The 26,949-nt window shown below is 38.7% G+C and overlaps 1 protein-coding gene across 3 annotated transcripts in view; it reads right to left on the bottom strand.

Annotated features, from left to right (window-relative positions):
* Positions 1 to 26,949, bottom strand: part of mprip (myosin phosphatase Rho interacting protein) — an 82,572-nt gene that overhangs the window by 9,430 nt on the left and 46,193 nt on the right. Inside the window, exons 9-18 of one of the 3 annotated variants that reach the window (XM_061809941.1) lie at positions 26,578 to 26,682; positions 24,554 to 24,610; positions 24,033 to 24,101; positions 23,847 to 23,936; positions 23,080 to 23,189; positions 22,385 to 22,934; positions 15,056 to 15,193; positions 4,293 to 6,887; positions 1,166 to 1,313; positions 27 to 144 (exon numbers count right to left, since the gene is read on the bottom strand). In XM_061809941.1, coding sequence (XP_061665925.1) covers positions 27 to 144; positions 1,166 to 1,313; positions 4,293 to 6,887; positions 15,056 to 15,193; positions 22,385 to 22,934; positions 23,080 to 23,189; positions 23,847 to 23,936; positions 24,033 to 24,101; positions 24,554 to 24,610; positions 26,578 to 26,682 — 3,980 coding nt within the window. The remainder of the gene's footprint in view (positions 1 to 26; positions 145 to 1,165; positions 1,314 to 4,292; positions 6,888 to 15,055; positions 15,194 to 22,384; positions 22,935 to 23,079; positions 23,190 to 23,846; positions 23,937 to 24,032; positions 24,102 to 24,553; positions 24,611 to 26,577; positions 26,683 to 26,949) is intronic. The other 2 variants (XM_061809942.1, XM_061809943.1) reach the window with 2 other exon arrangements.

The raw sequence follows: 26,949 nt of genomic DNA, 5'->3' as shown, positions 1-26,949 counted from the left end.
TTATATTGTTGTTGTGGGAAACATACTCGTGCTGTCTGCGGATCTCCTCCATGTCTGCATTCTCAGCATTGCTGTTGGCTTTACGAGCCTTGTCCAGCTCTTTCTCCAGCTCGTTCCGGTGAGCATTTTTCATTGCTTCAATTGCTAAGATCAACACAAAAGTCTTATTTTAGTACAGAGCCAGTATGATGAGTTAAAAATGAGCAAATGTTGAAATAGCATAGCATTGCAGCAGTCACAAAAGCTGTGAGATGACTCCATTCCACTGCTTCATTGTTTTTCATGAAGATGCATGGTATATCAATTGAAGACTACAGTAACTTCTCGTGTATCATGCGCACTCCCCCCCACCAAATGTCAAAAGTCAATGGTGCTGTTTACATATAGGTATATGAGGAAAATAGTTGAAAAAAACTCCCAGTTTTTAAATGTATGCTCCCATCTAGATGTTATGAATAGGCTGTACACTTTCATTCCAAAATGGCACCGCCACCTCAAGGTTATGAGAAAGGTGTACACTTTTATTTGAATATATCACCATCCAGACGTAATGAAAAAGGTTTTGCCTACACTTTCAACCTAACATGATGGTATGATGGACATGTATTATTGCATATAGTACAGTTACACTCATAAGTTTATACACCGTGTTAAATTTGTGAAATATTGTTTATTACAACTGATGACTGAACAACAACCATCATTAATTTCTTTATGGTTATGTTGTTTTTATGATAATGCTTTTCTGAAATACTTGACAGTTTAATTTGGATCTTGATAATATAAAACTAAAATATATTTTATCAGTGTACCGTTCATGTTTTCTTAAAAGAATTGTACCCATTTACAAATTCGGACTGGGTAATCAAACATACGAGCACATGGGCATGTTTTCTCATTCACTAAATATAAGTAGGTTTGTGAATTTCAAAATAAGAATATGTAAATAAAGTATTAATTGCTCAGCTAAAATGCTTAACCTGAATCATTCTTTGAAAAAATAAAAATACAGACAATACTCTGAATGTGGGTGGTTATTTATGCAGTATGTGTCATTCGATTAACTGGCAACCAGTCCAGGGTACCCACCATCTTGCCCGAAGATAGCTGGGATAGGCTCCAGCGTGCCAGTGACCCAAACGGTATGGGAAATGTATAGACTTACCAGAAATTGTGGCTGCTGTTTCCTCTGCCAATAGTCTTTCTTTTTCCTCCTGCAGGTTCTCCAGCTCCCTCTGGTGTTTTCTCTGGAGCTCATCGATCACCTTCTGGTGAGATTCTTCCATCGCAGCAAACCCCCTCTCACAAGTTGCCTGTGACAGGTCAACAGGCACAATTAGTATACAACTCAGCTCTAAAAGGACCACATGTTGTGGACCATATGAGCTGAGCAGGAAAAAACTCTGCACACATGAACCTTGAGAGATTGGCCATTTATAAGCCAGCAAAGAACTTGCAAGCTATTGCGTGTTAGCCATGAGCAAGTTGAGCCTGTGTGAGTACAAAAGGGTTAAGAGGAATGACAGGTTACACAATTAATGAAGAAATGCATAGACATGAAAGAGGTTTTAACAGTGTATGCTGTCATTTGTTTCACAAATATGTGCCCAATTTGTTTGAGCCAGCATTTTAAATTTCTCTTTATATATATATATATATATATATATATATATATATATATATATATATATATATATATATATATATAAATGAATAAGTCTCATTCACACATTGGCAAACACTGCACTGCAAGCAACCACTGTCCAAGTTTCTACAAGGCCAACCAAAATCATGGAGTATTTCCGTTCCTCTTTTCACTGAGGCTAATCTGTGAGCTCAGTCGATGTCTGCTCATCGGCCCGAGTCTATTCTCCATGCCTCAAACCAACTAGAGTAACAGACGGGAAATGGTGGTCTCGTCTGTTTTTACAGGGATAAAATCTCCTGGGAGCTGAGCTCCAGGAACCTACTGTGAGAAGCTGAAAATCCTCCCGAGAGCAAATGTAAACTTCCTGTTCTGACATCAGCCCAAGCATGGGCTTTATTTAGAAGCATGTCAGAGCATCGTGTAAGTAAATACATTCTCAGTCATGGCGTGGCCATGAACTCACTATTCAGACACTTCAGCGGACTTAAGCCAGCTATAAGCGGACTAAACGCAACACCAACACAAAGTTTCATTTGACCAAAGCCAAATTATAACCGATCCCGGATTTGCTTTAGTCAGTAAAAATACTGTTGCAAGAAGCCCTTATTAGCCAAATACTGGCAAGATTGCCTGTATTTTTTTAAATGGACTTAAAGCTACTAAAAGGATTTCCATATGCTTTGAATTATTAACAAAAATAAATAATGGACTTTACAAAATGAGGATTTTTGGGGCCGATCAGAGAGTTTCAAAAAACGACAACAGATCACCGATCCAAACACAAAATGTAGCAATGGGTCGATTGAAATGACCTCTTTATTTACTGAATGTATGTGCACTTAATTGTTAAATAATATATCTTTGTTAATCTATTTATGCCAGTGGAGCACCATGACAGAACAAACTGTTAAATGGTAGTAAGTACATAGAGCAATTAATTATGTGACATTTTTGTTTGTTGTTTCTTGTCATATGATGTGTTTAACAGAACAGCAGGATGTTTACACATAACCACTAGCACTAGCTTGCTAGGCTATGTAACGTTTTGTTGATCGCATTCCAGCCATATCGTATTAAAAGTATGTGAACATACATCAAGCAAGCCTTTCACGAACGTCCTCCCCTCTCCTGAGCACCGGTGACAACAAACACACGTGCCCCCCCTTCCCACCCCTTTTTTCTTAGAATACAGTCGGCGCAATACACATGTTGTCATCGTCGCGGTAATGAGTGTATCCGGTAGCATTTGACTTAAATAGATAAAGCCCAATGATAGGTTAAAAAAATGGATGCAGACATGATTTTATTGCAATAGTCTCACAGTGTAATTTGTCTTGAGGTGATTGGCGCATCATCGCGTCTTCTTTCTCCCATGCTGCTGACATTTTTCTAAATAACTTAATTGACCTTCAGCTATTTACAGTACTACATCAAAAGACAAAAAAATATTACTATACATAAATAAACTAGCTTTTGGATTCAGATGTGCTCTGCATGACGGCGACCCAGAATAAATGTCTTTCTTGGAGCCGATCAAAGATGTCATAGATTGGATCGGCAAATTATGACATCAAAACCAGTCGCTGATCAGCAAAAAAAATGCCTATTATTGGGTGATTTGATCAGACTGATAAAATCAGTGTAAAGTCGAATAAATAAGGAGTACTTTGCAAGCAATAACACACCTTCAAGACCGTTAACAAAAGTTTTGACCATATCTAAAAGTAGATACAAATTACTACGCCACAGGAAATAGGAATTTTCTCTAGTATTGGTAATGTGAGCTAAAAGCAGAGCTGTTAAAATGCCTCTTTGAATATCGTAATTTCCGTCCAATAAGCCGAAACTTTTTTCACACGCTTTCAACCCTGCGGCTTATGCAGTGATGCAGCTAATTTGTGCATTTTTTCTAACAGCCGCAAGAGGGCACTCAGGTGGAAAAGGTAAGAGTGAGACCAGTGGAATATATGTGCCGAGGCAGTGACTTTTACTGGTATATTTTTTTTCCGCCCTGTTAGCGTTGTGCTATGTTACTCCTTTGTCTCCATAATTTTTCTGGTATTTTTTTTTTTTTTTTTTTTTTTTTTTTTTTTTTTTTAAATGGGCCTGTTAGTGCTGCGTTAGTGTTAGCGTCGCGCTCGCGTGTTGCTGCTGTGTTACTGCCGGATCTCAGTGATTTACTGTACATAAATACAAACCTGCACACTTGCGCATCATTACCTCAGTTGTTCATTTTCTTTTCCATTAATTTTTTTTCCTCAGCTAAATTGGACAATGGTGGAAAAAAGTTTGTTCTTGTTTCTTTATATGACAATAAAATGGCACTTCAACATAGGTGTGGAGAGTTTTTATGTCCACCAAAGGTAACTAAACTATAAGTAGATTAGGAAAACATGTGTTTCATTCTTTGGTGAAGAAAGTTCATGAGTTAAACTAGTCGTACCAATGACAGAATAAACTCAAAGGATGTTATAGTTCATGCAACACAGAAGGAAACTGGTTGATAGAACAAAGAAAAAGTGTAGGATGCACAGGGTTGGGGGGGGGTTGAGTAGGCTTTGGAAGAGGAAGTGGATCTGGGAATGCCACAAAGGAACACAAGGTGTCACAGATGGTGAACGGTAAGGACAACGAACACTTCCACCTTTAAATTTTCCAGGTCTCTCTCGTATTTCAGCCGAAGCGTGGTAATCTCGCCCTGCTCTTCGCGACGTTTCATCTCTTCAGTCATAACTGAAACTTGTGTCAACAGCTCCTGGATGCGCTCTTTGAGATGGGCTGTCTGGCCAGAGGTCCCATTTAACTGACCTTCCTCAGCTGCAGACTCTTTCTTCTGGTTTGAAGGACCAATCATACTTCTCAGCTCATCCATTTCTTGGTCAAACCTCTCGATGAGATTAATTTGCTCATGTTTCTTCTTGAGGTCTTCCATGGAATTTGTCAATGAATCAACCTCTTTGGCAGTCTCTTCTGAGTGGAAGCAGAGTGTTTCACTGGCTTCAGCAATTTCCTTCCTCAGTTCGTCAGCTTCTTGCTGACAGCTGTCTTTAACCTCCCAAAGCTCCTCTTGATGCCTCCCGATGTCATGAGGTGTAATGTCACAGGAGCTATCAGCTGAGTTAATTGTCTCCCCTTCTATGTGGATGGAAGTCTCAGGCTGTGCCATGATTTTTTTAAATGAGTCATAAAACTGATGATGACAATCTGCTAGTTGGTTCTGCTGTTCTTCAGCAACATCTCTCAATTCCAGACAATTTGGACACTTAAACCCATCAACTTCAACTTTGGTCTGCTTTTTCATTAACTCTTTTTCATGCTGCACCTGCAGCCTAATAACGACATATGACATAAAAGCATCTTTCAGTGCATCAAGCAGATATTCAGAAAACTGCCTCTGTCCTAGACCAAATTTAAAGCTTTCTCGAGCTAGAGACAAAAGATTGTCATCTTTATCTAACTGAACTCTCATTGCAATTTTTGTCAAACAATTTGCCTTTGTCTTTAATGTTTCTGTTAACGTTTTTATAATAAGGTCATTTGTTTCATTATCAAGCCAGTTATACATCAATGTGAAATCTGACTCAGTCATTTTATCTCTCTCAGCTTCTGCATCTGCATAAATCTGACTTATCAACTCCTTCAAGCTCTTCTGAGCAAACTCTTGTGCCAAACTGATTCCATAGTCAAGATTATTTGCTTGTGGTTTTATTTCACTGGTACTCAGAATCTGGCTCAAGAATTCTGCCTCCAAAACCAACCTCAAGTCTTTTTGACTTACCTCCAAAAAACTCTCTTTTATAGAAGTAAGGGGTTTGTTTACACATAAAGTTATTTTTAAACAATTAAGCATTTTGTCTACATCAACATCTAACTTTGATAACATGTCCAAAACCTGATTAGCTGCCTCCGACCTCTTCTCAATCTCATCTACTACTTGCTTTGTAAGACCTTCATTAACATCCTTTGCTCCTTCCAGAACACTCAAAGAGTTGTCACCTTCACTTATCTTTGTATCCAACTTCTCTCGTAGCATTAATATTTGATTTTCTGCTTCTCTAAGCTTCTGTCTATTGACTTCCTCTGATTTCTGCTGCAGTGCGATTAATTCACAGTTCCTGGATTCAAGTTCAATACAGTGTTGTTGTGTAGCCTGGAGGGCTGCCTCAGTGTCAAATAACTTTGCTTGTGAGGCTTCAAGTAGGTCTTGAAGCTGCTCCCGCTCCAGGTGTAGTGCCTTATCCTCATAATCTATCTGGAATCCCAGGCCTTTCAGTGTGGCCTCTTTCAACTCCAGTTTCTTCTCAGTGTCCTTCAGGGCATTGCCAAGCTCTTCCAATGTAACTAGAGCTTCATGGAGCCTCAGTGATTTCTCATTCAGCTCTCTCTCAAAATACACCCTGTCTATGGCATTAGCTTGGCTTTCAGCAAGGTCAGCCTTTAGTCTTTTCATCTCTTCCATAAGAAGATGATGCTGTTGGCCACACTGATGACTGGTAATCTCTACTTTCAGTCTGTCTATTTCTCTGTCTGCCTCAGTCAGTTGGTTCATTATCTCTTGGCATTTTTGTTTCAATGCACAATTTTCACTTGTTAAAAGTTCTATCCTCTGACCAAGTATTCCAATGGTTTTCTCTTTGGTCTCTGAAGGGTTATCAATTTTGGAGAGAGCACAAGAACTTTTAAGACTTTTCTTTTGAACCTTCTCCGCCAAATCCTCAATATTTAAAATATGGGACTCGTATTCATAGACAGTCTCTCCTGCTTGGGCCAAACTCTTTCTTATCTCATTTTCAAACTCTTGCTGGCATTTCCAGGTCTCCAAAATCTTCTGAAATGTTTTTTTCTCTGAGTTTTCTTGATTAGACGTGTGACATTTTAATAATAACTCTGTCAGCTCCTTTACAGTCATATATTTGCCTGCTGTTAAGTCATCAAGTTCTTGAATTGCTTCTCTACTATCCAGGAATAAAAGGGAAACTGTTTGCTGGACATGTTCAGGCAGTGTGCCGTCCAGAATGGGTATTTTTGGGGGTTTAGAAAAATACGGCTCTTCAGGAGGGTGGTGAGAAAATGAAAGGCCAAGCTGTGCCTGCATATTGCGTTTTTTTAACTCTTGCAGCTTCAGGAGTTCTTTAGTCTCCTGGTACTTCTTTGTTAAACTTTGTGCTTGAGAACTAACCAGTTCTGGCCTCTTCATCTGGGGCGTCACATCAGCCTCCAGACCCAAATGGTGTTCCAGCTTGGAAAAGGGGACCAAACAGTTGGTTAACATACAGCAGGGGAAACATAAAGACTTAATAATTAATCAGCTTTTCAATTCTGTTCTAATTTCTATTACAGGATACATTACTATTGCAATTCCATAACAATATCAAAATCTGGATGATTTAATAACTTGATGCACAATTGTTGCTTTTAATTCTAAAAACTAAAGGAGGAGGTGAGGGCAAGTGTTAGTTCAAGTAAAGCATGCTTTTGAAATAGTTAAAAGGTTACTTCATGTGGTAAGTAATGCAATATTAGTTTTCTTTAGTCCGATGGTTTACTAAAGGAAGGGCATACCAAGACTTTTCAACACAGTATTCCATTCCAAGCTCGTCTTACACCAAAGTATTGCTTTGTGTAAATTACATCTGCCAAGTTGACCCTAATGTTTCTCTCTAAAACACACGAAACGTTCAACTACACTGCACCACAGTACAATTCAACCATGAATAAGGAATATTGATAGAATTGAATGAACCAGCCTTGCTCTAGCAACAATCCATTGACACACACGCAGACACAAGAAATGGAATATAAAAAGGTCAATGCATAATCATGCTGACAATATTTGCAAAAGGATTTATGTAATTAATAAACAATGGCAGTTTTATATCCATGCAGATAATTAGAAACAGCCAAAATGTTATTCATAGATATTTAAATAACTTAATCGAATAGACTGGCAATGTGTTCAAACAGTGCACAGAAGTTCTTGATATTATTGAGTCAAGATGTGTCATTATTCATATAGGGTTATCCCAGTCTCAAACTTTTGTGTTCTTCAAGTTTGAGAAGAAAAAGTTAGTTTTTAACCACAAAATACAGTGCCAAGAAAAAAGTACTTGCCACCTCGTATATATATATTTCTTTACGCTTCTAGCAAGCAGAAATGTTTCAAAGGTTTCAAATCATCACAACAATTTTAATATCACTCAGACAACTCAAGGCAATACAAAATGGAGTTTTCAAATACATTTATTAAGGCACAAAAAAACAAATAAATAAATATATATATATATATATATATATATATATATTTATCTATCCAAACCTTTCTGACCCTCACTGTGACTAAACACAAATTTGGGAAAAGTGACATCAATTTTACAAGCCACACCCAAACGTGACTAGCCCCATATTTGCGAAATCAAGAAATCACCTAAATAGAATCTGTCAGAGAACGTGAAGTAGGCTACAAAAACTCAAGAACCAATGCATCATGCCACAGTTCAAAGAATTTCAAGAGAAGAAATGACACAAAAAGTGATTGGAATACATCAGTTTGGGAAAAGTTACAAAGCCATTTCTAAGGCTTCATGGCTCCCATGAACCACTGTGACAGCCATTACCCACAAATGGAGAAAACTCGGAACAATGGCAAACATTCCCAGGAGTGGAAGTCACTCCAAGAGTGCAACGACGACTTATCCAGGAGGCCACAAAAGAACTTTGAACAAAAAAAAAGAAAAAAAGACCTGCAGGCATCGCTATCCTCAGTTAAGGTCAGTGTTTATGACTCCACCATAAGACAGGCACTGGCCAACAATGGCATCCCTGGGAGACTTCTGAGGTGAAAACCCCCGATGTCAGCAAAGAATAGAAAGTCAGTCAATGCCCTCAAACTCAAGTGCTCTTGGATAATGCAGCAGGACAACGATCACAAACATACCAGCAAGTCAACCTCAGAATGGCTCAAAAAAAAAAAAAAAAAAAAAAAAAAAGTGGAGTGGCCAAATCAAAGTCTGGATTATAATCCAATTGAGATGCTGTTGTGTGACCTTAAATGGGCAGTTCATGCTAGAAAACCCTCCAATGTGGCGGAGTTGAAAAAATACTGCAAAGAAGAGTGGGATAAAATTCTTCCAGAGCGATGTGAAAAACTCATACACAATTGTCGCAAATGGTTGATTACAGTTATGGCTGTCAAGGGTGGCACAAATCGTTATTAGGTTCAGCGGGCAATTACTTTTTCACAGAGGGTCAGAAATGTTTGGATTTTTTTGTGCCTTAATGAATTGATTTGTCATTTGAAGACTGCCTTTTGTATTTCCTTGGGTTGTCCGTGATATTAACATTGGTCAGATTTGAAACTTGTGTGTGTGCGAGATATGAAAAAAAAAAAAAAAGAATACTGGCATTAAAAAGGGGGCAAATACTATTTCATGCCACTGTATATATTGTTCAACTTTCAATTATATATCCATATTTAATTACTGTGACATTGCTATTTACTTGTTTTCAAAGGTCATCTTTGTGACAACTGACAAGTTATTGTATCTGCAATTTGTCACATGAGTTCAATTACTTTGCAGTATAGACCTAAATTATGAAACAGAAGAGATGAACAGGTAGAAGCCAATGAAATAATTACATCTCAATGAGCCTCATTCAAGTCATTGTGTGTACGCATAGATGTTCTTTAATTGTTCGTACCTTTGATACACACATTTGTGATACAATATTTTTGTACTTGTTAATATTCATATTCAGCAAATTTAGAACATCTTGGTCACGTACAAATTAACTTATTTTTTAAAAGATCTCAATTTTTTTTTTTTGCTCAAGATGGACAAACTATTGAGGCTAAAGTCATTTATAAAAACTAATGAGCAGGAATTTGCTCATAAGTTGACTCGTCCTAAATTATACCGTAAATGACACTTCACTTCACCCCTTTTGGTCACTCGCTTTTGTACAGTACAAGTATTAATCCGTGTCCTCCATGGCAGCAGTTTACATGCATGTAGAATGTTGTCAACAGTGAGCTGGAAATGTGATTGAGCCTTTCAAATTTCGCAGATTTTCCAAGGCTGCAGCATTTTTTCTGATCCCCAGAGTAAAAGAAATGATATATTGTATTTTCTGTGATAGAGCATGCACACATGCTGGCATGGTTGCTTGTGAAGCACTTTGATCGGCATATGGCTCATACAGCGACTGAATTATATAATACGCCACCATGTCATGTATATTTCCAAAGGTGCTACTGACATGAAAATATCACTTTATGTTGGGAACAATGCAAGTAGTCCATACAGTGAAGAAAATAAGTATTTGAACACCCTGCTATATTGCAAGTTCTCCCACTTAGAAATCATGGAAGGGACTGAAATTTTCATCGTAGGTGCATGTCTACTGTGAGAGAGATAATCTAAAAAGAAAAATCCAGAAATCAAAACGCGTGATTTATTTTAATGAATTATTTGTGTGATAAAGCTGCAAATCAGTATTTGAACACCCGAGAAAACCGATGTTAATATTTGGCACAGTAGCCTTTGTTTGCAATTACAAAGGTCAAACGTTCCCTGTAGTTGTTCACCAGGTTTGCACACACTGCAGGAGGGATTTTGGCCCACTCCTCCACACAGATCTTCTCTAGATCAGACAGGTTTCTGGGCTGTCGCTGAGAAACACAGAGTTTCAGCTCCCTCCAAAGATTTTCTATTGGGTTTAGGTCTGGAGACTGGCTAGGCCACGCCAGAACCTTGATATGCTTCTTACGGAGCCACACCTTGGTTTTAATGACTATGTGCTTTGGCTCATTGTCATGTTGAAAGAACCAGCCACGACCCACCTTCAATGCTCTGACTGAGGGAAAGTGGTTGTTCCCCAAAATCTCACAATACATGGCCGTGGTCATCCTCCCCTTAATACAGTGCAGTTGTCCTGTCCCATGTGGAGAAAAACACCCCCAAAGCATGATGCTGCCACCCCCATGCTTCACAGTAGGGATGGTGTTCTTGGGATGGAAGTCATCATTCATCTTCCTCCAAACATGGTTTGTGGAATTATGACCAAAAAGTTCAATTTTGGGCTCATCTGACCACAAAACTTTCTCCAATGACTCCTCTGTATCATCCAAATGGTCATTGGCAAACTTAAGATGGGCCTCGACATTTGCTGGTTTAAGCAGGGGAACCTTCCGTTCCATGCATGATTTCAAACCATGACGTCTTTGTGTATTACCAACAATCAATTTGGAAACGTTGGTCCCAGCTCTTTTCAGTATAGTATATTACCAACATACACCTTGGAAACAATGGTCCCTGCTTGTTTCAGGTCATTGACCAAGTCCTGTTGTGTAGTCCTGGGCCGATTCCTCACCTTTCTAAGGATCATTGAGACCCCATGAGGTCATATCTTGCATGGGGCTCCACTCCAATTGAGATTGACCGTCATGATTAGCTTCTTCCATTTTCTAATGATCGCTCCAACAGTTGACCTTTTTTTTCCACCAAGCTGCTTGGCAATTTCTCCATAGCCCTTTCCAGCCGTGTGGAGTTGTATAATTTCATCTCGGGTGTCTTTGGACAGCTCTTTGGTCTTGACCATGTTACAAGTTTGAGTCTTACTGTTTGTATGGGGTAGACAGGTGTCTTTATGCAGCTAACAACCTCACACAGGTGCATTTGATTCAGGATAATACATGGAGTGGAGGTGGACTTTTAAAGGCGTACTAACAGGTTTTTGAGGGTCAGAATTCTAGCTGATAGGTGTTCAAATACTAATTTACAGCTGTATGACACAAATAAATTCAAAAAAATCATTGTGATTTCTGGATTTTTCTTTTCAGATTAGCTCTCTCACAGTGGACATGCACCTATGATTAAATTTTCAGACCCCTCCATGAGTTCTAAGTGGGAGAACTTGCGATATAGCAGGGTGTTCAAATACTCATTTTCTTCACTGTACATAGGAGAAAAGAGAACAAACAAGATCAGAAATTAAGTTGCATGTAACAATGCGAAATGACGGGAAATTTTTGAACACACCAACTGGTATTTATTTAATATTTCGTACAAAAGCCTTTATTTGCAATGACCGCTACGAGATCCCTCCAGTATAAAGAAATTAGTCGCATGCATTTCTCTGGTATGTTTGGCCCATTCCTCCATACAAGCAGTCTTCAAAATATGAAGGTCAATGAGGGCTTCTTTTATGGACCTTAGGTTTCAGTTCATTGCATAGATTTAAGATTGGATTCAAGTCAGGTGACTGCCTTGGCCATTCTAGCACCTTTATTGTTTCTTTGAAGGCATTACATTGTTTCGTTGCCAGTATCTTTTGGTTCATTTTCCTGCTGAAATGTCTAGCCTTATTTCATTATCATCATCCTCGTAGATGGCACCAGAGTTTTGTGAAGAATGTCACAGTATATTTGCTCATTCATCTTTTCTTCAATAATGTGAAATTTAATGTCCCATTGACTGGAAACCAATCCTACACCATCATGCCCACAGTTCCGAACTTCACTGTTGGAATGGTGTTTTCAGGGTAACGTGCAGTGCCATTTCTCCTCTAAACGTGGTATGTATTATGGGATACTAACAGTTACATTTCGCTCACCTATGACCACACTATATTTTTTCAGTACAGTGGTATGTGTATTTAAGAACATCTCTCGTAACGAAAAATTCAGGTTACGAAACGCCTCCACGGAAAATATTCTCTCTAGTTACAAAGGAAAATTCAGGGTATGAAAGGAAAAGAAAGTCATTAAATTCTTGATCAGTGAACCTACTATTTTTCTGGCTTGTGCCGTGTTAGGACACACTCACATTCTGCTAGGCCAATCAGTATTGGTATTAGTAACACACACATATAATATATATATATATATATATATATATATATAATATATATATATACACACACACACACACACACACACACACACACACACACACACACACACATTTATTTTGTAGGCCGCACGATTCGTCACTTTAAACTGCTTCTTTTGCACAAATGGCATCGTTAACATGCTTATCTATATAGATTTTACATCTTGCACGTCTTATAAGGAATAGTTCCTATCAACAGAAATATCTCTTGTTCTTTGTTCTTGTTGCTATGTTGTCATTTGTTCTTTGTCCTGATTGTCGTACCTGGGCAGCACCGACGAAAAATTCCTTTAAAGCTGATTCTGAAAAAATAGGTGTTGGATTCGTCACCCCCAAATTCCACCTTACGTAAACATCCTGTATCTTGGTTTGTGTGGCATTATAGAGCTGGTGTACCATTAGCTATTGCTCTAGCATCTTCTTGGCATCCCTTTAGCTAGGAGGGACATCAATGATGACGTCCCATGATGCACATCCCATATCTTGGTTTGTGTGGCACGATAGAGATGCTCTCCCATTGGCTATCGCCAAAGTATCTTCCTGGCATCCCATTGGCTAGGAGGGACATGAATCTTTAACCATGATGCTTTTCATTTCCCTTGGACACTCAACTGTCACCAAATCATGTTAGCGCAGGTTGGTAAAGTACATTTCTGTTAGTTTTCGTTTGCGTTTTTTACAAGTTTATTCAACTTTATTCACCATGGGCCCCAAGAAACAGTGGAATTAAGTTGTGTGTGCGCATCCATATTTTTTCCTCTCTGCTGTCGAACGTTTGCCTCCTCCTCCATTCCTTTTTGCTTATCATTCACCCTTCTCTTTGCATATTCACCCAACGCCAAAGGTAAATTAACATAATTTTCATTAGTCATTACATTATGTACTTTGTTTTTTTTTTTTTTTGGCAGGAGGGTGTCGGGGGCTTGGAAAGGATCCAGCTATTTACATGTAAAAACCACTTCTCCTTACGAAAAATTCATGTTGCGAAATGACTTCTGGGACGAATTAATTTTGTAAGTAGAGGTATCACTGTATTTAACTGGCTTGATCAAATGTTCCAAAAACGAACTTTGACATGCTTTTTCTTCCAGCAACAGAGTCTTGCGTGGTGAGCATGCATATAAGCCATGACAGCAGATTACTTTACAACAGTTTTTCTTGAAACAAGAGTTCCTGCTTAGTCCAGATGTTTATGAATCTCACCACAAGTGGTCCTTGGCTCTTGGACAACACCTCTGATTATTCTTTGCACTCTGTCAGAAATCCTCCAAGGATCACCTGATCGAGCCACATTAATGGTGGTATGATTGGTTTTCCACTTATGTATTATGGCCCAAACATCTTTACTGGAACATTAAGAAGCTTAGATAGGCTTGTTATGTTCTGTAATAACTAGTGAGCGATGGTCTTGAGACGGCTCTCTGCTCTTACCCTTCATGAGATGTGTCTTGATTCACACATGGGCAATGAGACTTTTTTGTAGCACATCAATTTGGACCTAACCAGCTGATATCTGTTTACACTGACAATATTGCTGATTGTTGATTTTAGGTGTTTTAGCTTTTGTGTGTGTTGAATACTTTTTTTCCTGTGTCATTCCACATTTTTACACAATTTAATGTCAGATTGTATTTGTTCTACTTTGTGTGTATGGATTACTTCGGTGGTTCCCAATATCTACTTAAATCTTCAGGTCAATAGCACCTTCGGAAGTATATTTCTGGGTAAAAATGGTGACGTGCTACTTATTTCAGCCACTGTACATTTTCTGTCCCAATGCTAATTTTAGTTTCAGTAATGTTACAGTAATTTCAGAGTTTTCTGAACTACAAATGCCCATTTACTCCTAGCTACGTATTGTAACAATGTATGCAATGTTCATTCATTCTTGGCTCTTAAAAAAGGCCACATGCAAGATAGTGTCACATTCTCTAATTCAATTCGCTATGAATTAAGAATGATTAACTATTGGTATATATTGGCAGTTTAGCAAGCTTTACAATGATACCAACTTTTTGAAAACAAGGTAAAGATAAAAGTTTTCAGACCATGGTCGCCACTTTACCTCTGCGCATTGCCTGAGATGCGCAATATAGATGCTCTTTTATGGGAAAATAGGAGCAAGGCTTATGTCGATTGTAGCTCGCTGGCAACAGCTTGTCCTTTTGAATTAATTCTTATTCACTCACGTAAGCACGACGATGGGAATAAAATTGTCCCATATGCAAATACCATGAATCTGACGGTGCTTTTGCCTACACACTCAACCCTTGTGCAGAGTGAGAACATTTCTACATATTAGTGTAGTAGTGAAGTGTAGTGAATGAGGCCCAATGTTTTGAACATGCAATGAACTCATGCAAAGGCATACATTGGTAGCCCTTTGGTTTAATGTTTTTATATATTAACATGCAAAGGATGTTATAAAATAAGGATACATGATTGAATAAAATCTAAAGATCCATTGGAAAAGGTTAACAAAAAGTGTAATGCAACTGCACTCTAGAAACAAACTCACCGGGGATATGTAACCTGCCCGTATGTCATGCTCCCTCTCCAGAGCTGTTCTCAGCTGTAATTCTAAATCCTGCTTGTGCTCGTTGGAGTCAAGCAGCTGCTGGTGGCAGGCTTCTAATTGTGCTTTAAGGTCTTCTATCTGGAGAAGCAAAAAAGAAAACATTTGATGTACAGTAACTCTAAAAAATGTCTTAACATGCTGCACTAGTGATCTGATCAGATGAGTTTGTTTACTACAAGAAACATCTGCATAAATCCAAAGTAGGCAGTCCAAGAACATTACATTTTCCAATACAATATACCATGCTGTTGAATGAAGTAAGAAAAAAAAAAAATGAAAAATGCCGTTATCATCATCATGAAGATCTTGTTCATTTGACTATACTATAAAGAAAATGGGGTTTTAAAATCAAGTATATTACCATTTTGACTTTTTTCCCCAATATTTATTTTAACTACATTGGCAATTACACATATTAGGAAAAACAAAAACTGCCAATAAAGCACTCACCATGTGGAGTTTAAGATAACATATGACTGGCATTCTTCAAAACTGAGCGAATTGAATCTACTTGTGTTTTTTTACAATTTTAGGATAATGTTGCTTGTTTCTTTGGCTGTGTCATATAACTTGTGTAATGGAGGTGATAAATAAAGCTTGTCTATCACCTTTACCACTTTTTTTAAGGTACATGAAAGTGCTGGATTCCTCGCAAATGAGCTATATTACAAATCCAATCACAGTCATACACATTTGACGAGCGCGTTTGCGCTCGCGCACCATCGGACTCGCAAATCTCCACAGTCGAGCATGATAAATCACACGCGTAAAATTTATGAGTAGAAAAAATTATTATTGAAAGACGTCGCTTATTTTGTGTAGTCTTGACATTGATTTACGTGTTTATTTCACAAAAGTTGTTAACAAAACAAAACTGCTCCTAAACAATCAGTATTCACCCGGAAAAAGGAAATGCAAGTTAACCGTACTGACCATGTACGGAAATGATGCCAAAAGAACATGTTCCAAGCTGCTTCACGTACTGAGAGCGCATTTACGTCGAAAGTCATCAACATAATGAGATGACCAGGTCTAAGACGTGACCTTGAGTGTGAGTTGGACTCTTAATATGTTGAGAGAGGTCAAATGTGTCTAGTATTGCAGAAAGTTCTTTGGATGCTTTTTACATGTTATTGTCAACATGAATGTTAAAGTCCCCTGTTATCACAAAATAGTTGCACTCAGTACAAATAACTGACAGCGGTTCTGAAAAATCCTCCATTGTATCTTGGAGGTCTATAAATTATTCAAATGATAACCTTTGGGTCACCCTTAACTAAAAAACACAGATATTCAAAAGAGCTAAAATAACCCAGTATAATTTCTTTACATTGAAATAATTTAAAAATAACAGCAATACCACCACCTTTTTTCCCTGTTCGACACTTGTTCATAAGATTAAATTCTGCTGGTGTTGCCTCATTTAAAATGGTATTATAGCTACTTTCTGTTAACCACGTTTCATTTAATAACAAAAAGTGTAGACCATAGGTTGTAATGATGTCATTGATCAAACATTGATTTGTTACCCAGTGACCTGATATTAAAAAGAGCTAGTCTCGCAGAGATGGCTGGAGAGAATGGCTCAATAGACTCACATTTTATCCTCACTAAGTTGGAAGTTCTACTTTTTTGGTGCCATATCTTTTTGACCAACTTTCTGTCTCTTGATCTCCACAGGGGTCTGGGCTATTCTGGAAAAGACCCGGTAAATATCAGTCAGATTTACAGATAGTCTTCATGGGTGGAGGAGGGCCCTTTTGCTTAGTGGACGGTGGTTTCAGGCGAGGGGGGATGGGAGGAAGATCTTGGCATGGTATGGGCTAGACTCAATCGTTGATAATAGTCTTCAACCTATCCATCAGAACCAACATTGCATTAAGGCTGGGAGAGGAGGAGCCAACATCTACTGCAGATTGTATGGTTGTTGTAGTCATAGAGGGGAGAATCTGAGGTATGGATGGGCCAGGTGTGGGAGATTTAAAGTGCTGGCACATTCCATTTGTCATTTGCTCATCAGATTGTTTGGATTACGCAAATGAATCTGTGTGCACCTTGTCTCGCCTTATCTCTTGTTCCTCCAATTGTTTGGAAACAACTGGATCCTTTGGTCCTTGTTTTTTTGGAAACATTTTCTTTACATTGAACTGGCTTTCCAGTCAGCTTTAGAATACATTTTAAAGTTCTGCTATGGGTCTATGAATCACTAAATGATTTAGGTCCTGAATACATGAAAGAAATGCTTACGGAATACAAACCCAGTAGAGCTCTGAGATTGACTCACTCAGGTCAAATAGTGGAGCACAGAGTTTAAAGGAAACATGGCGAAGCAGCATTTAGCTATTATCCTGCATAAATAAGTTGCCAACAGAGGTGAGGTCAGCACCAAGTGTGAATGTTTTTAAATCTAGGTTGAAAACACTTCTTTTTTCTCATGCTTTTTAGAATGTATCCACTTTTTGATTATATTACTTGCACTGTATGGGGTTTTGTTTTTTTTTACATTTTGTTTGTCATTTTTATTGTTTCTATGCGGTTTTCAAATGTCTTTAATCATGTAAACCACATTGAGTTACCTTGTAATTGAAATGCGCCAAATGAATACATTTGCTTTGGTGTGTTTTACAAGGCGGTGAATGACACACACAGTAGAAAATGTTGGCAGTTAATAACTTAACCCCTTGTCTATTTAGACAGAAACTGTCTGATTACGCTCCCAAAAAAGGCAGAAATTGTCAATGAAACTCACGGGTAGTGCAGTGCACACCTTGCCTAACCATCTATTCAATTGACGGAGCCTCGAGAAACAAGAAGCTAAACATGACGGTCAATCTCAATCGAGGTGGACCGCCATGCAAGAATTCATCTCGTGGGGTCTTAATGATCCTTAGAAAGGTGAGGAAATCAGCCCAGAATTACACAACAGGACTTGGTCAATGACCAGAAAAGAGCTGGGACCACCGTTTGCAAGGTGACTTTTGGTAATACACTAAGACGTCATGGTTTGAAATCATGCATGGGATCTCGTAGCGGTCATTGCAAATAAAGGCTTTTGTACGAAATATTAAATAAATACCAGTTGGTGTGTTCAAAAATTTCCCGTCATTTCGCATTGTTACATGCAACTTAATTTCTAATCTTGTTTGTTCTCTTTTCTCTATGTACAGTGAAGAAAAATCCATAAATCACAATGATTTTTTCAATTTATTTGTGTCATACAGCTGTAAATTAGTATTTGAACACCTATCAGCTAGAATTCTGACCCTCAAAAACCTGTTAGTACGCCTTTAAAAGTCCACCTCCACTCCATCTATTATCCTGACATTCTTCACAAAACTCTGGTGCCATCTACGAGGATGATGATAATGAAATAAGGCTAGACATTTCAGCAGGAAAATGAACCAAAAGATACTGGCAACGAAACAATGTAATGCCTTCAAAGAAACAATAAAGGTGCTAGAATGGCCAAGGCAGTCACCTGACTTGAATCCAATCTTAAATCTATGCAATGAACTGAAACCTAAGGTCCATAAAAGAAGCCCTCATTGACCTTCATATTTTGAAGACTGCTTGTATGGAGGAATGGGCCAAACATACCAGAGAAATGCATGCGACTAATTTCTTTATACTGGAGGGATCTCGTAGCGGTCATTGCAAATAAAGGCTTTTGTACGAAATATTAAATAAATACCAGTTGGTGTGTTCAAAAATTTCCCGTCATTTCGCATTGTTACATGCAACTTAATTTCTGATCTTGTTTGTTCTCTTTTCTCCTATGTACAGTGAAGAAAATGAGTATTTGAACACCCTGCTATATCGCAAGTTCTCCCACTTAGAACTCATGGAGGGGTCTGAAAATTTAATCATAGGTGCATGTCCACTGTGAGAGAGCTAATCTGAAAAGAAAAATCCAGAAATCACAATGATTTTTTTGAATTTATTTGTGTCATACAGCTGTAAATTAGTATTTGAACACCTATCAGCTAAAATTCTGACCCTCAAAAACCTGTTAGTACGCCTTTAAAAGTCCACCTCCACTCCATGTATTATCCTGAATCAAATGCACCTGTGTGAGGTTGTTAGCTGCATAAAGACACCTGTCTACCCCATACAAACAGTAAGACTCAAACTTGTAACATGGTCAAGACCAAAGAGCTGTCCAAAGACACCCGAGATGAAATTGTACAACTCCACACGGCTGGAAAGGGCTATGGAGAAATTGCCAAGCAGCTTGGTGGAAAAAAAAGGTCAACTGTTGGAGCGATCATTAGAAAATGGAAGAAGCTAATCATGACGGTCAATCTCAATTGGAGTGGAGCCCCATGCAAGATATGACCTCATGGGGTCTCAATGATCCTTAGAAAGGTGAGGAATCGGCCCAGGACTACACAACAGGACTTGGTCAATGACCTGAAACAAGCAGGGACCATTGTTTCCAAGGTGTATGTTGGTAATATACTAAGACGTCATGGTTTGAAATCATGCATGGAACGGAAGGTTCCCCTGCTTAAACCAGCAAATGTCGAGGCCGTATTAAATTTGCCAATGACCATTTGGATGATACAGAGGAGTCATGGGAGAAAGTTTTGTGGTCAGATGAGACCAGAATGGAACATTTTGGTCAGAATTCCACAAACTGTGTTTGGAAGAAGACGAATGATGAGTTCCATCCCAAGAAAACCATCCCTACTGTGAAGCATGGGGGTAGTAGCATCTTGGTTTGGGGGTGTTTTTCTGCACATGGGACAGGACAACTGCACTGCATTAAGGAGAGGATGACCGCGGCCCTGTATTGTGAGATTTTGGGGAACAACCTCTTTCCTACAGTCAGAGCATTGAAGATGGGTCGTGGCTAGGTCTTTCAACATGACAATGACCCGAAGTACACAGTCAGGACAACCAAGGAGTGGCTCTGTAAGAAGCATATCAAGGTTATGGCATGGCCTAGCCAGTCTCCAGACATAAACTCAAGAGAAAACCTTTGGAGGGAGCTGAAACTCCGTGTTTCTCAGCAACAGCCCAGAAACCTGTCTAATCTAGAGAAGATCTGTGTGGCGGAGTGGGCCAAAATCCCTCCTGCAGTATGTGCAAACCTGGTGAACAACGACAGGAAAAATTTGAACTCTGTAATTGCAAACAAACTCTACTGTACCAAATTATTAAGATTGGTTTTCTCAGGTGTTCAAATACTTATTTGCAGCTGTATCACACAGATAAATCGAGCTTCGAAAAAATCTTACAATGTTATTTCTGGATTTTTCTTTTTAGATTATCTCTCTTAAAGTGGACATGCACCTAAGATGAAAATTTCAGACCCCTACATGATTTCTAAGTGGGAGAACTTGCAATATACAGTCACTCACACATTTGAAAAATGTACGGGTGTGGTCAGTCATGCTCGCAGATAAAGTTGCAGCTGTGATTAGGGATGGACTCTCAAGACCTTAAAATAACTTACAGGATTAATAAAACATAACTATAAATAAAAAATAAAATGAAAAAATACATTACTAAAATAGAAAACGGAAATTTCAAACTCAGAAATGATAATTTCCAATTTCAACTCATACTAGTAGAACATGATATAAAACTGTATTTAAAATTTTTCATCAATAAAAATTCTTGATCTGGCAAACTTTATCTGAAGAAAAGTTAAATGTACTGCCCTGTGAAGGAATGAACATGAACGGTCTATACCTGCAATGTTTTGAAGATACTAAAAATTTAGTTTAACATAATCAACGTTAGTGGCAACAAGCAAGCATTACATTGTAACAAACACTCCTATTGGCAATCGTGACGTATTGTTGTGTGTGCGTGTGTGTGTGTGTGTGTGTGTGTGTGTGGGGGAGGCGGGGAGGGGGGGGCGCTTCGCGTGACTGCAGTAAATAGGAGGCCGGCTTGGTAGAACGCACCTTTATGTGCATGCGCTCGAAGTATTGGACATACCTGAATCAAGCGACGAGGTGAATGATAGTCTAACGTCCATTTTTTTTTTGGGGGGGGGCACGCCGTCACACTGCCTTGCGATCGACGCAATGAGCACCCCTAGTGTAAGTGAATTTCCTTTGACATGGATCATAATGTTGATGACTTTCGATGTAAATGCGCTTGCAGTACGTGAAGCAGCTCTGAACATGCGCTTTCAACCCAACTTCCGTACATGGTCAGTACGGTTAACTTGCATTTCGGGTGAATACTGGATGTTTTGGAGCAGGCTTGTTTAGTTAACAATGTTTATGTTATAAACATGTAAATTAATGTCAAGACTACACAAAATAAGCGACGTCTTTCAATGTCTTTTTTTCTACTCGTAACAAATTTGACGCGCGTGATTGTTCGTGCTCGACTGTGCAGATTTGAAAGCATGGAGGTGCGCGAGTGTGTTCGCACTCATCAAATGTGAGTGACTGAATATAGTAGGGTGTTCAAATACTATTATACTATACTATTTTCTTCGCTGTAGCATTGAACAATGCTTTTTTTGACCAGCAATATGGCTAGACACGTGATTTTGGTGACGTAGGTGCACGAGCACTATACTGTGAAATATTTACCACGCATTCGGGTAGGACTTCTATTTTGGTTATAAAACATTATTTTGCCTGGCATGTATCCAAAATATTACATGCTACAGTGCATTCATATTAATATGTTGATTTCTGCAGTACAGAGGAGTAAAAAGTTCAAAATGTATTACTTGAAGGGACAGGAAGTGTAACTAGCTTGTGCCCTAGCCACACATCTCCTCCGTAAAAATGCTGCTCAGCTTCTGGTTAGTGGATGTCATGCAAGTCTGTTGAACTCAAGCAACCAGAATATCAGTGCAGCATAAAATATGGAGTAAAAGCCTGTTCAAACTACTTACGTTGCAGTGAGTATTATTGTGCAAAATGAACAAAAAATTGCGGTTGCACTTTTCTAAAAATCAGATTAGTGACTAGATACAAGGGAAATGTGGCAGTAGTTTTCAAGCAATTTTGATAATTGATTTCTCTGTTCATTTTTTAGCATGGTTTTCATTTTCATCTTAAGGTTCTTATTATGCTCCGATATATATTTTGATCATCTATGAGTATAACGTTTAAAAATATGCTATATTGCATGTTTCTATAAAGTCAGTTTTTGAACAATACATTTTCTCAATTATTCTTATATGAAAGTGTGTCACACATTGGTGACGAGAAGAAAACGCAGGCCATAAGGTAACACCAGTTGAGAATAAATAAGCTAAAACATACATTCATGGTGGATAAGTAGTAAACCTACCCCTTGCTTGTAATTGTCCAGCAGCTGTTCAAGCTCCACTGTCTCTCTGGTGGGAGCTGTTGAAGGTAGTGGCACTCTTCGCTCTTCCCGTATTGGTGTCTTCTCTACCTGTCGCCAGTGTTCCTCAATCACCTCTTCCACTTTCTGATGTCTCTCTTGAAATTGCGGACTTAATGAATCAGGTACTCTGTCTGCACTCTGGACGTCCATTCTCCCGCTTTCTTTGAGTAAAGAGTGCTCCATTGTCGACTCATACCTCTTTCGCCTCTCCTCCCTCCTCCGACTATGCTCAAGCTCTCCCAGGTCTCCCTGAAGGCTCTCAGACTCTTGTGCCCGTTGCTGAGCCAGGGCTTGGGCGATGGGTCTAAACTCAGCCCAGTCAAATGTCTTCGATCTGCCCTCTCGCCTACGCTCACGTACTCGGCTCTTTATCACACCTGGAGTGAATTCTCTTTCAATAGATGGGGTTTCAGAGTTGGGAGAGTCCTGGGTCACATCTGGTCTGATCAGCATTTCCAGAGGAGAAAAAGAACTATGATTGTCTGTTGAGCTAAGGGACAGTAAAAAGACAAAGACTTGTAATTTAGAGCTCAGAGAACAAACCTCACACTCCCCATTGTGTACCAGAAGACATTTAGTTAATTGGCTTTAAAAAATTTTTTTTTAGAGAAATGGCATCAATCGGTTTTACTCACCTAGCTACGTCAGGAGCAGTAGATGGTCTGACATTCTTCATAACTGCCTGAATCCAATTTCTCCGAATACCTGCTGTCATGGCTGAAAGTATGTAAACTCCCTCCTGTGTCTAAACATTTAAAACACAAAAAACGTGGAAAAAAAATATTACAATGACCACAAATGCATTTTTGTGTGTGATCCAAAATTTGCACAACAGTGACCACAATAATGACACAAGTGATCCATCAATCCATTTTCTGAGCTGCTTAGCCTCACAAAGGTCACAAGAGTGCTGGATCTTATCCCCGCTATGATCGAGCATGAGACGAGGTACACCCTGAGCTGGCTGCCAGCCAATCACAAGGCACACAGAGACAAACAACAGTCACACTCACAATCACACCTAGGGGCAATTTAGAGTCCACAGTTAATGCATCTTTTTGGGATGTGGGAGGAAACTGGAGTACCCGGGGTAAACCCACGCAGGCATGGGGAAAACATGCAGACCCCACACAGGCGCGGCCTTGATTTGAACCCCGTTCCTCAGAGGTCTGAGGCTAACATCTTCACCAGTTGCTCCACTGCACTGCCACATAAGAGATGACCAATCCTATTACATAGCCTCCAATTGATACTTGACATCAACACCATAAACTCTATTCATGGGTAAAACTGATTAACTTAATTAACCAGGACTACACATTATCAGGTATAAAGGTTACTTATAATCAAACAAAGGGCTTGCCTGTATTTGATGATTTTTAATCTAGACAAATCATCTTACTTGTATTTGGAACCCATAATTTCGTTGAGCTGGGTATTCAGTGACATTGTAGCAAGCTGACAAATCAATCTCCCCATCCAGGTCAGAGGCCTTAAGGGTAAAAAGCAAATGCATTTAAAAATTGTAAAAAAAAAAAAAAATTCAGTCAAGAAAAAAAAAAAAGAATAAATAAAAATCAAAACTCACCTCCTCTGCTATGGAATCCTTGTAGTATCGTAGACTGTGATCGGTCAGTACAAACCAGTATTTCTTCCACTACACATACAAGAAAAAATAAGGTGATGCTGCATAGTCTAGGCATCATGGCAATGTGGTAAAATGCAGATTGATATACATTGAATTTCAAGTTCAAAATCATGTTTAACTTGTAGATTAAGACAATGAAGTGGGCATTTTATGGAAAACGGAATGCAAATACAATTCACATCTGAAGCGCAAAATAGCTCCACCCTGATTGTCATGGTAACTGAGTTTTCATGCATGTGCAGAACCTGTTGTGGAGCAGTGGCTTATATACAAGAGACAGAACACCCAAGTCAAAAACAGCTGTTTTCAAGAAGACTGTGAAAAGGTCTTAATTTGTGACTGTTGGAAAAAAAACATCTCCTTCAAGATGTGGCTGTGCCTACAAAGGCACAAGAATGCTGAAAATTTCCTTTAAAAAGATGGACCATTTAGGTGTGGTTAAACACAGGCAAATCAACTACCTGTCCTTGCTCATCCAGCTTCACCATCCATCCTTTCTTGAAATTCAGTAAATCTGGCTGGAATTAAAAAGAACAAATATTACAGAACTGTGATATGAAGTTATTGCTGGATGTGAAAACTGTTACAATTGTAAGTAAACATTATTCAAAACTCAAGCTAATCAAAGAAAAATGTATTCACAAACAACCCTATTTTAAATGTGCACCTGCCACAAACTTCAATAAAAAAGTAATGGGAGGGGGGTACTATACAGTACATGCTCACTCAAAATCACATTTGGGGAGAAGTTGACATGACCAATGGCTTTGACAATTTCAATTATTGTGATTAGACTGTGGCCTCAATGTGGCACCACTGGTCAGGAACAACTTCCACCTAAATAGTTTTCGCAGTGCGAGAATCCAGCTCAGGATGCTGAATCCAATGCTTGATTTTGTAGTAAACTGCTGTGGTGGCAGTGATGGGAGACAACACAGATGTGACCGGTGACCAAAGGAAGCAGATGTGATGAACACAATAACACACACGCACCAGGTTACACAAAGGAAAGCGAGCCAATTAAAAAAAAAAAACTGGGTAAGCGGAGGAAGTTTGATTTCAGTGTGATCTAGAAAGTTCAGTTATTGAGAACAGGGACATATTTTATTCTGACATCTTAATCACTTCTCAGTTATTTTTACACTTGTATAAGAGCTGTTTTTATAAAAATTACAATGTTACTCAAATGTTTCCCAGTACAGTTTTGGTAATGGGAAGCATTTCCCTGTAAAATGAATCACTTATAGTTCCATCATTTCCTATAAGATTTTTTCTTCAAAATAAGAATTAATTGGAACTTGACCAAGATCCTGGTTGGAACATGCTGTGTTTGTCATTCAAGGTATTCTGTTTTGTGCCCCATTGCACAATTTTCTCATTTCCTGCTTGAAGTAATGAGAAAAGAACAAATTTATCAGTGGGAAAAGTATGTGCACTGGCTTTAACACTGCTTTCCGCTGTGTATAAGTTAAACCTCCCACACACACAAATATAGGTACAACAGCCAACAGCACACACAAGCACACACACTCAGAAAGAGTGCACTGAAAATACACAGCAGGCAAAATCTGCCACAAAAGAAGCAGAATGAGCATGTAACCTGAAGAGGAGAGGGATTGGTGGAGGCCTGGCATTACCCTCATACCATCCCACCAGAGAAACTAGTCTTGAGTAGAAAGGCAATAAACTATAGAAATAGAAATAAAACCATCAGGTCATCTCAAGAAAAATCCTCAACATTTGGACAAATGTAATTGCTTACAAGTTGTCCTTGAAATTGTGAAGCCAAGGTTTTAATGAAGTAAGAGGAAGTTTACAAAAAATATTTCCACCATAATCACCCGCGACCTAACCAATATGGTTGCAAAAAAAAAAACTGACAGTCTTTTCTAAACAGCTCAAAGGCTGCAGTTCATTTTGACTTTGGATCCCAAGGCTTAACAGAACAGGAGCAGCTTTGTCATGAGAACACAGACATACAGAGGTACCTGGTCCTATTCAGACAACTTGTGAACTGAACAATGTGTCCTTTAAATAGAAGGGAAAAAAATACTGCGCTTTGACATAAATACGCCATCAATGTGCCAAGGCACCCATTCAGGAAGCACACCAACACTAAAACATAAGTGACATTTAGGTGGCAGCAGTGCAGACATAAGCACAGTAATAATTCATTATGAAATGTGAGAGGCTAAATACTCAGTACAGCATACAGTATGTGATACCATGGAGTGAGGTTCCTCAATGGCTCAAGAAAAAGGTTAAGACAAAAACAGGACAAATCATAGTGGCAGAACTTTCTAGGCACTTAATTCAATGTTTTCCAAAGGCTGGAATGACAAAAAGGCAAAAAAACAAAACGATAAACTGAACTTGCTATACATCAACATTCTTAAATTAATCCTAACCCATGTTGCAGTGCAAAAGATGGTGTAATGATGAACAATGAATCTTGGTTCACAAATGCAACAAAGATATCACTCACTGTCATGACTGAATCAGTGGTCCGTCGGTCAAGGGATTTGGCTCTCCTAAGTGGTGGCAGAGACAAGGAGAAATCCAGACCTTGACCCATGTCAGACCTCTGCTCCTAAAGACCATGCATATAGTAGTGAGAATCCGCCATTATTTGTATGGTCAACAGACTTAAAACATAGTAAAACTGCACAAAGTTATGGTGAAATTAAAAGTGTAATGTAAGTGTGAGTCTCTTAATTTTGGAAAACATTTCTCATTTCAGATCTGTTTTTTAAAGTCTAAATAATATTCTAAATACATTAGAAAAGAACACTCAAAGGAAAGGAAATATGTGGTAGTTTGTTACTATTAACACCGATGTGCACATGCTGTCCCAGTA

The sequence above is a fragment of the Syngnathoides biaculeatus genome, chromosome 22, assembly GCF_019802595.1.
Source record: "Syngnathoides biaculeatus isolate LvHL_M chromosome 22, ASM1980259v1, whole genome shotgun sequence".
NCBI lineage: Eukaryota > Metazoa > Chordata > Actinopteri > Syngnathiformes > Syngnathidae > Syngnathoides > Syngnathoides biaculeatus.
Note: the sequence above shows the minus strand (reverse complement) of the source record. Positions and strands in the feature narration are given on the sequence as shown.